Source organism: Silurus aristotelis (assembly GCF_946808225.1).
Source record: "Silurus aristotelis genome assembly, chromosome: 5".
Taxonomy (NCBI): domain Eukaryota; kingdom Metazoa; phylum Chordata; class Actinopteri; order Siluriformes; family Siluridae; genus Silurus; species Silurus aristotelis.
The window spans coordinates 10,620,634-10,631,966 of record NC_139578.1 but is presented as its reverse complement, the minus strand read 5'-3'; the positions used below and the strand labels follow the sequence as shown (position 1 = coordinate 10,631,966).

The following is an 11,333-nucleotide window of genomic DNA, read 5'->3' as shown; positions in this document are numbered from 1 at the left end:
GGAGACCCGGTGCCTGAGGTGACCTGGCTGAAGAACGAGAGAGAGATGGTGTCTGACGGCCACTACGTACTCAAGTTCGAATCTGGCAAGTTTGCCAGCTTCACGATCACCACCGTGAACACAAGTGACTCGGGAAAATACAGCATCTTGGTGAAGAATAAGTATGGCACGGAGAGCGGCGACTTCACCGTAAGTGTCTTCATCCCCGATGAGATTCATGTCAGTAAAAAGTAATCAAGAAACACAACTGGGATTGCCATAAAAAGCAATATGTACAAAGTTCAAGACTCACAGAACTAGTTAATAAAATGCCTTCTTATAATATTTTACCATTACAAGATCAAGCATACAAAAAAAAGCCTCTATTACAGCTGGGTGGTATTTTCACTTTGGACAGTGTAACAGAATGGTGCTAAAATATATTATAAGTAAAAAAAAAAACTCTTGGTCCAATTGTTTCCCCAAACCACTACCCCAGAATGGCCCAGAACTTTATTATATGTATAGGGATAATAATGCTTAATGAAGTCATGCTGTATGGTTGAGGTTCCTTTAATCAGTATTCAGAGTTTTCTAAAGTCACAACTCTACAGTTTATTACCATGAAGTGTCATCAGTGACTGAATCTGGAATCTTTCTATGTGGCATCACTGAACGAAAACGTTATCTATTGTGTGATTAAACTCAGGACTAGAGCAGCACTTTAGATTTAGTCTCTTATTATGTTGTGTGTGAACTGTTTTATTGTAAAAGACCTGCAACACTGATGTGAGCATAAAAGTGTAGATATGAAGAGAAAGAACTCTCGCCTTTTTTTCTCATATGCTTCATTTAGTTAGGAATATTACTATTGAAATGTCACTGATGTGTCTTGTCATTAATAAGTCACTGCATGTTAGTTATGGCTACATGTCATGTCACGTTTGAGTGGATATAACTTCATTACCCCGAATCTGCATCACAAACCACACTGCCTCCTGGACACTGCCTAGAAATTGTAATATCACAAATCACTGTGTTAATGTTTTGGCACCACTTCTTGTGTCACTCTAAGATGATGACGTCGCTGTCCTGTTCCCAATAAACAGAGTACATATTCCTTCACTTCCCTCTCGTGTCTCTCATTCACTTTGTTCTCCTCCACTTCTCTACTCCTCTACCTCACTCTGATTCCCTTATTCATGCTCCTGCACCTGCTGTGGATGGGGTTCCTGTGGATATGTAAGCAGAGCTTCATCAACTATCTATACAGTCTATAAAAATTCTAATTGTGTGTGGGGTAAAGGTTTAGCTCAGAGATGCCCAAACTTTTTTCTATGAAGGGTCAAAAATCTAACTTGTGGGCTGAAAGTAAATATAACAAAAAAGTTCCTGCTTCCATACTTTGAAAAATCAAAAAATGTTCTGTTTCATAACAGCAGCAAATATTGTATTCTTTCAAAACAGCAGACAATTTCCTATTGACTGTGTGCCACTGCCTCAGTGTCTCCATAATTAGCTGTTTGCAGAGTGTCACAAAACATACTATACCTGCACTGGAAGTATGCATATACAATAAAAAAAAAAAAGGTCACATTCATTTTTATTTTTTACATTTAATTTGCAGCTTCAAATTAAAAAATAAGATATTATGTTAAAGTAAAAATGAAGATCTGTGGCAATGGCATTTTTCCCATATTTACCACGTCTCATATAAGACATGGGCCTATTTTGGGCATCTCTGGATTAGCCACTTCACAGCGTTTTCTTTCTTTATCTTTCTTTAGAACCATCATATTATTAAATTTTTACTGTAAAATGTCACTTAAATATGTGAGCAAAACTACTTAACTACTAAAAGTAGCATTACACACATCTACTTGAGTGAAAGTATTTATATATATATATATATATATATATATATATATATATATATATATATATATATATATATATATATATATATATATATATATAAAAATAATAATAACGTATTTTGACTGACCAAATATTGATACATTTAAGATTTTTATAAGTACTTTGCAAATTGAAATGAAATTTGAGAAATGACACAAGAATAATAGGAAACTCATGTCTTTCATTCACAACCTGTATCATAAACTAGTATTGCGTCTTGAATAATGATGACTCTAATTAGACAGAAAAACATAGTGGACCTTTTTTGCATGAAAGAGCAACATTTCTGCTATATGTACATGGTAAAAAAAAGTTTTATAAAAAGATGCAAGAGTGAAACCACTCTACTATACTTTCACAAGAACACCCACTGTATTTTTCTCATGTGAATGATCAAGGATCTATAATTCAACAGGATTAAGGTAAGCAAAAAAAACAACCTGGTTTTGTTGGATTTATCATACTGACATGTTACAGCTATTTTAAGAAAATCTGCATTCAGTTAGCTAAAACACCTTATTCTTAAAATAATGTTCAAACTTATTCAACTTGTTTAAATTATTTAATATAAATATTTAATCAATACTAAACTAAGCCAGAGTGGGACAGGGCTTAAAATGCTGTGCTTGAAGTTCACAAAATACTGCTGAGAGCATGTCTTAGAAGGTATGCAGTTTTGGACCAAAATTGATTTGGAATGCATCAAGAGATTTTAAAATCATGCTTCATTATAGCATGAATCAGCAGAGTTGATTAATGTATGATGATAAAAATCAGTTTGAGCCCAAATCAAATGATTAACTTCCTAACTCAAATTACTTTTATTACATTCAAATGACTGAATTCTCCTACAAATAGAGCACATCGTGTTTTAAAGATGTAATATTGAAAAGTTCAAGTTTGATTTTCCTTTTTTTGAATGTGATAGATTCTTAAGTTACTTGTATTGCTTTAAGCTGCCTCCTAGTCGTAATAGTTGAGTTGTCCTTGGTTTCCTTCTCAGCAGCTTTTACTTGATTTAAGGTCTGGTTAATGGCTTTGTTTCAGAGCCAAAAATTTGAATTAAGGCCTTGCGATCAAAAGTCCAACTGAGCTACTACTTCATATCTGATTTCACCAAGAAAATGAGAAGTGTCAATAAAATTAAATCAGTAGCAATTAATTAGATTGCAATACACATTATTCAGTAAATGCTGGTGATTGGAAGGTGATGCAATAATGGATGCTTTTTTGCATTTATCAGACCCAGGAAACTTTTCAGGCTTTAGATAAACTCAGACATTTTGTCCTGAATGTGACTGATTATGTGATTTGTCATTAGGGGAAGGTAACAGTATTACAAACAGTATTCAGATAAGGTGATCAGAAAATCAGTATTATCATTTGTGTGACTGAACAAACTGTTTCCGTATGCACGGAGGTCAGTAGGATATCTGGTTCCATTTCAACACATTGAGTAAATACTCAGCTTAAAATTAAGCATTAATAAAGCTTGCATTTTTGACACCCAAATCTAGAATATTTTGTAAATTGTTAGCACATGTGATGTAATGTAAGTTTAAAATTAAACACTGGGCCTCATTTATCAAACGGGAAATGAAAAGATTGACACGTATTTTGGGCGCACATGCAAAAAAAAAAAGAATGTGAATACATTTAGGTCATTTAAATCATGAGGATTTAATAGACACTTTTATCCGAAGTGACTTACAGAAGAGCTTTGAAACCTCTTTCAAAAACGTTTCCTCATGCTAGGTCAGGGACACCTTCAAGAAGATACCTTCAAGAACATTTTGTGAAAAACAACATGTCATAAATTAAAGGCAAATGAAAAAAATGTCAAATTATAACAACATATAGGAAATGTTATTATATAAACAGAAGATTAAAAAAATTGACTTTCTGAAACTTTTTTGGAAACTTTTTAGTTGTACTTGGCCTACCCAAACATTCATACACAACGTTACTGAAAGACTGATAAACAAGGCCCGATACAAGTGTATTTCTATGGTACTAACTTGTCTCCTCACGTCACCAGTTGGAAATCACAGAGAACATGGGTGATCAGGGTGTGGTTTCATACCTGACTGATGAACATGGCAAAGTGGTGACTGGATCCACAGTCTGTTTATCAAAACCTCCAACACCAAACCAATCAAATCGAACCGCATGTACTCCACCAACTCTAAAGCCTGCTTCGACAACACCTGACTCTCCAACATCAACTACCCCATCAGAGAAAAAAAACAAGAAAAAGGCAACAGATGAAAAAAAAAGGGAGAAAAAGAAAGTTATGAAAAGGAAAGGTAAGACGTCAAAAAGCATAATTATGTCCACAGTCTGGATGTACAATATGTTCTATAGATGAGTGACAAACACATACAAACCTGTCACAGTGCAGATGTTTTACCAGTGCTCTTTTATCCAGACTCTGTTATTCTGAAACTCCCTATTGGAGAGGCGGAGTCACATGAGTCTACCCCCACAACGACACCTGTTACACCTGGAACAGAAACGATGCCTTTCCCTGATTCACAACCTGAGGCATCAGCAGATGCATGTGAGTTAGTTAAGGAGTGGGTAAAATAGAGTAAAGGATATTCAGACATTCATTATATTGCAATCATAACCAACATATTTAATCTGATTGAAAGAAAAATAACTATTATTTAACTACTTTTCGTGTGCAGGAATGGTGTTAAAGGACACTCTACAGAATCTTTTCCAAAGATATACCTTTCTACCTTTATTCGTCCCACAGTGGGGAAATTTCTGAAATGCATTTACAAATACAAATACATTTCAGTACATTCACTGATTATTAGTTTACTAAATAAACAATATGATTGATGGAGTAAATTCTTTGTCTTGAGTGAATGTTAAAATAAATGATTGATGATTAATTTCAATTTTTTTCTGCTTTGAAATAAAGGTGAAGAATTGATGTGACAGATACTCGTACATTTTTGGGTAAATAAAAAGTTAACTACTGCACATCATGTGTGTCTCAAGCGTTTATGCCATTTTGTTTAAGTATGGACTGTATAAATGTGTGTTTTGTATAAATGTGGCAGATTAGTGGTAAGGAAGACTATGTGTACATAAACTATATGATAGAACATCTGTCCAAATTAGAACAAAAAATGAAGGAGACAGTAATAGGAGACACAGCCACATCATTTGAAATATATAGGAAAATGCTAAATAATTTTTTGTTTTGTGGCACAGAGGGTTTTTTTGTTGTTGTTTTTAAGAACATTAAAAAAAACCATCTAATGTTCTGCTACAGTACATAAGATGTTGCCAGCTTTTTATGAGAAATGTTTTGCCTGATCTGTGCTTATCCCATTATCATTATCCACTTTTTGCTGATATTGAACATTGTTTTAACACACTTATTACCATTCGGTTTAATAGTCTAGAGCAGAGGTGGGAAGTAACGAAGTACAAATACTTCGTTACTGTACTTAAGTAGATTTTTTCGGTATCAGTACTTTACTCCACTATTTATTTTTAACTTTTTACTTTTACTCATTACATTTTTACACAAATATCTGTACTTTTTACTTCTTACATTTTCAAAACAGACTCGTTACTTTAGTTTTAATCCATTGATTTGGTGAAATATTATTTTTTTATTTTCACTGCGTGCCGATTTCAGCCGAACAACTGATTTCCTGTCATTGCGCGTTCAATCCACTGGTGTATAAAGTCCTGACTCTCACTCACCACAGAAGGCAGTAAGAAGTTTGGGGTTAATGTGGATGAGACAGAGGGAGTCAGTGATGTAAACATGACACATGAGAACAGACACATTCCTGATCATCATCATCTTTTCTCTGCTTGTGTTCTATATGTGGATCTTCAGCCTGGACACATTCATTAGGTAACAACATTTTTAATTAGTTTTGTATTTGTATATATATATATATATATATATATATGTATATATATATATATATATATATATATATATATATATATATATATATATATATATACATATATATATATATATATATATACCCTTGAGCAAGGCCCTTAACCCTCTATGCTCCGGGGGTCCCTTACGAGGGAAATATCAAGGTCCGTGACGTCGGAGTGACGTGGGGCCGCCTTCCCGTGGGCTCACCACCTGCAGGAGGGACCGTAAGGGACGGTGCTGTGAGGATTGGGCAGCAGTCGAAGGCGGGGGCCTGCTTAGACTGCTGCCCCCGCGACCCGAATTACAGATAAGCGGGAGAAAATGAATGAATGAATGAATGAATAGATGCACCTGTTTGAGGTCGTTAGCTGCATAAAGACACCTGTCCACCCCATACAATCAGTAAAAATCCAACTACTAACATGGCCAAGACCAAAGAGCTGTCCAAAGACACTAGAAACAAAATTGTACACCTCCACAAGGCTGGAAAGGGCTACGGGGAAATTAGCAAGCAGCTTGGTGAAAAAAGGTCCACTGTTGGAGCAATCATTAGAAAATGGAAGAAGCTAAACATGACTGTCAATCTCCCTCAGACTGGGGCTCCATGCAAGATCTCACCTCGTGGGGTCTCAATGATCCTAAGGAAGGTGAGAAATCAGCCCAGAACTACACGGGAGTAGCTGGTCAATGACCTGAAAAGAGCTGGGACCACCGTTTCCAAGGTTACTGTTGGTAATACACGAAGACGTCATGGTTTGAAATCATGCATGGCACGGAAGGTTTCCCTGCTTAAACCAGCACATGTCCAGGCACGTCTTAAGTTTGCCAATGACCATTTGGATGATCCAGAGGAGTCATGGGAGAAAGTCATGTGGTCAGATGAGACCAAAATATAACTTTTGGGTCATAATTCCACTAAACGTGTTTGGAGGAAATAGAATGATGAGTACCATCCCAAGAACACCATCCCTACTGTGAAGCATGAGGGTGGTAGCATCATGCTTTGGGGGTGTTTTTCTGCACATGGGACAGGGCGACTGCACTGTATTAAGGAGAGGATGACCGGGGCCATGTATTGCGAGATTTTGGGGAACAACCTCCTTCCCTCAGTTAGAGCATTGGAGATGGGTCGAGGCTGGGTCTTCCAACATGACAATGACCCAAAGCACACAGCCAGGATAACCAAGGTGTGGCTCTGTAAGAAGCATATCAAGGTTCTGGCATGGCCTAGCCAGTCTCCAGACCTTAACCCAATAGAGAATCTTTGGAGGGAGCACAATCTCCGTGTTTCTCAGCGACAGGAGAGAAACCTGACTGATCTAGAGAAGATCTGTGTGGAGGAGTGGGCCAAAATCCCTCCTGCAGTGTGTGCAAACCTTTTGATTTGGCTGTCAAAATTAAAATAATTTTAAACAGCACGAAATTTTTCTTTACTTAGATATAAAATAAATTAACTTCAGATAAAAATATTTTTAATCAGTAAACTTTTGTTTTATTTCTGAGTCTCAAATCAAACACCAAAATCCGCCATGATTCTCACAATTTACCCTCTGGGTGGCGTTTTGTGGGTTTTTCCCTTATAATGGCGACACAAACTTAAATTTCTGTCTTTATTGATTGTACAGATAAAAACAATACATCATTTAAATCTGTAAAATGTCTATAATTTTATATACTGTATATATATATATATAAAAGCTTCCTGACTTGACTTGAAGAGGTGCATTTTCTCCGGTATCACCTCATTAACTGTCCGTGTGGAAACATAGCAAAGGCTCTAAATGATGTCCACACATCTCTGCACTGATATAGCCTTTATATTTAATGACATGCTGTACATATGATACATGTTTAACACCTCCAAGCTGCCAGTTTTGGGCACCTGAGCAAGCCTTTAACTCACTACTGCTCATTTAGTAAATGAGATCATTAACAGTCTCTCGGGATAAACACTTCTAACAGGAAGTGGCTAAATCTCGCTATCTTTGTCTCTCTATTTTCTCTATCTAATTGTCTCTGTGTCTCTTTTAGTAAATGTCTCTGTCTCACTGTATATGTCTCTCTCTTGCTGTCTCTCTATTTGTTTCTTACTCTTTCTAAAGCTGTGTCTGTGTCTCTTTGTCTTTGTCTCTGTCTTTCCTGCTTATTTACATGTCTAACAAAGTTTTGAGTTTTGAAGTAATGCCATTAGTGATCTATGATGAAAGACTTCCCTGGTTCGATTCTTACCTCTAGTTTCATATTAAACATTAGAAGAAGTTTTTAAAAAACAGAACAATGAAAGATCATTAAAATTGGTTGCTGGCAAATCATGGCATATCAGTGGTGCAGGTGTTGGAGATGTGGTTCTTGTACCTGAGTCACTTCTCATAGACTTCGAGTTACTGAGAGAATGTACAGGAAGGAGAAGTTTTGACCCTCTACCATCATGATCTAAGAGAAAACACTGGTCTCCTAACTATAAAAAAGCCAAGAGTCCAATAAGCAAAGGCTTGTTTGCCTCTCCTGTGTTGGTGTAATGGTCAGTGAAGTGGTCGCTGCTATCCTACTCACCTGGTTCGATTCCTACCCCTTAGCTTTCCTTTAAATTGTTTAAAAAGTTTTTAAAAAGAACAAAAAAGATTCTAAAAATCAGGTTCATGCAGGAGATCCTGTGGCTCAATTGGAAGAGCTTTACCTCTGGGTTGAGAGGTTGCCGGTTCAAACCCCGGCCAGGGCTCGAAGTTAAGAGTGTGGAAGGTTCCGGTGGCTGTAGTAAGGAAGGTGTTGGAAAATGGCTGCGTGGAAGGTTGGATGTGGTTTCGGAGGGTGTATCCTGAAGCAGGGGGGCAATATCCGGGCATCTGCCCCCCCGGGTGTCTGAGTAGCTAAAAACAGCGGGTTATGAAGCAAAAACGTTCAAAAAAGTATCGACTTAGTTTTGCATATATAGGGAAAAATTCTGCCAAAAACCTATCACCTTCACTTTTTCTGAGGCTGTGAAGCAGCCAGTATTCACAGCCTTTGTTTACAGTCAACTACCTCATTGCTCACCAGACACTACTTTCCACACAGCTTACCCAGTGTGGGGACAAGCCAGATTTGAACCAGCAACCTCTGAGCTCAGAGGCAAGGCTTTTATCACAAAGCCATAAAGTCCCACAACAAACCTTCTTTTTTTTGGGGGGTTTATCGTTTGTTTCAGGCTTCAAAGCAAGAAATTCAGACCAGACAGAAACACAGAAAGCAGGATTCGAACCCTGAACCCCACCAACAGCGGAATAACAGTCTTAACCCACTTAACCATCGGGATAGACTGGCTGCGATAATTGTTTAGGGCAGGTCTGTCTTTTCTTTCAAACCATCAACACAAGAATATCATGCTAAAGACAGACATAGGAAGCAAAACCATGATGTGACTAGCAGGGACAAAGCAGGATTCACACCATTAGCAAGGCACCAGCATTAACCCACTGAACTATCAGGAAGAACAAGCTGGGAAGCTTGTTTAGAGCAGGTCTATCTTTCTTTTTAACCAATCAAAACAAGAATATGAAGATGCAGGAATCAGGAATTTAACCTACCTCATGACTAACAGACAGAAAGCTAGCTTTGAACCCTGACCACCTACATTAGCAAAGTACCAGCCTTAACCCACTAAGCCATCAGAAAAAAATAGGATGGGAAGCTTGATTAGAGCAGGTCTATCATTCTTTTCAAACCATCAACACAAGAATTTAACGTTAAAGAAAGATGTAGGAAGCGAATACAGATGTAAGTAGCACAAGTTGAACCCACATTGTAAATAACAGGAAGAAAGCAGGATTCAAACCATGATCCCAACCACCAGCGAGATACCAACCTTAACCCACTGAACCATTGGTAAGGACAGGCTAGGAAGCTTGTTTAGAGCAGGTCTATCTTTCTTTTCAACCCATTAAAAACAAAAATATATCGCTAAAGAAAGATGTAGGAAGTGAATCCTGATCGTGACTGGCAGATAGAAAGCAGGATTCGAACCCTGAACCCCACCAAAAGCCCCACTGAACCATTAAAGCCCATTTAACCCACTGAACCATCAGGGAAGACAGGCCAGGAAGGTTGTTTAGAGCAGGTCTATATACCTTTAAACCATCAACACAAGAATATAAAGCTAAATAAAGATTTAAGAAGCAGGAACAGACATTGCAACTAGCAGGCAGAAAGCAGGATTCAAACCCTGATCCTCACCATCAGCGAGGCACCAGCCTTAACCCACTGAACCATGGAAGCTATCAGACTGGGAAGCATGTTTAGATGAGGCACAAGCCTTAAACCACTGAGCGACCACAGCAGTGCCTTTTTTTTGGTGGAGTTATCTTTCATTAAAGATCAGGAAATCAATCCAACACAGAAAGGACAGAATTGAAATGTTTTCAGAGTGGACAAGGTCCAGAGGTTTTATTTACCAACACAGCAACCAGGAATCAAACTCTCAAACTAATCCTTGTGGGGATACTGACATTAACCCACTAGGCTATCACATCCATCCATCCATCCATCCATCTATCCATCTATCTATCTATCTATCTATCTATCTATCTATCTATCTATCTATCTATCTATCTATCCATCCATCCATCCATCCATCCATCCATCCATCCATCCATCCATCCATCCATCCATCCATCCATCCATCCATCTATGAGGTAAGGTCCAGTTAACAGCTAAAACAGGTAGCAGTAATAAATACTTTTTACTTAAGTACATGTCAGAGCCAAGACTTCTTTACTTTCACATAAGTAAAAAAGTTTAAGTTTAACTTTTACCCGAGTATTTTAAAACATGAGTATTTGTACTTATACTTAAGTAAAGGATGTGTGTACTTTTGCCACCTCTGGTCTAGAGCACACAGATGTAATGGAATAATGGTTTATAAATGGTTTATACAGATTCTAACTGAATGCAATTTACGCACTTATTTAAAAAAAAAGTACTCAAGTTCAGTCCAGAGTTACCTCAGGTTATTCAATATACCACTATACTCCTGATCACTATATTAGTAAACCATACTTACCAGAGTGGAAACTTATACAAACCACATTGTTGTTGTTTTTTATCCTGAAAATATTTTTTCCTTATTTAGAACAAATTTAGTTTATGATTTATTATGGGATTTCAGAGAAGGATTTTTCTCACATTGTTGATATTTGTTGGATTTTATACTGTACGTGTTTAGATGGATTCATGATGTTATTACTTGTGATTCAGAGAAGGTTCTCAGGTTCTTAGATGGTTGATATTGGTGGGATGTAAATAATACATTAATCAAAAGCTAAAAAACATAATAAATTAATCAAAAGCTCCCTTGCACAAACAAATGTCAATATTTCCAATCAAAATGGTAATACTTATAAGAATATGAGCAATGTGCACACACACACACACACACACACACACACACACACAAACACACACACACACCTGATAGTCGCGTGATCGCACAGCTCTTTATTCCCAATCCGCACCCACACTTCGGTACTTCAGTACTGAG

General features: G+C 37.2%; 1 protein-coding gene across 10 annotated transcripts in view; it reads left to right on the top strand.

Moving 5' to 3' along the window:
* myom1b (myomesin 1b) overlaps positions 1-4,895 on the top strand; it is a 33,975-nt gene extending 29,080 nt beyond the window's left edge. For 5 of the 10 annotated variants that reach the window (XM_083542118.1, XM_083542116.1, XM_083542117.1 and 2 more), the window contains 3 exons: positions 1-219; positions 3,935-4,202; positions 4,325-4,895. The exon at positions 1-219 is cut by the window's left edge and continues 27 nt beyond it. In XM_083542118.1, the coding sequence (XP_083398244.1) occupies positions 1-219; positions 3,935-4,202; positions 4,325-4,485 (648 nt within the window). In that variant the 3' untranslated portion in view covers positions 4,486-4,895. Of the gene's footprint in view, positions 1,105-3,934; positions 4,203-4,324 lie in introns of those variants that run through there. The other 5 variants (XM_083542121.1, XM_083542123.1, XM_083542122.1 and 2 more) reach the window with 2 other exon arrangements.
* The last annotated feature ends 6,438 nt before the right edge of the window (positions 4,896-11,333 follow it).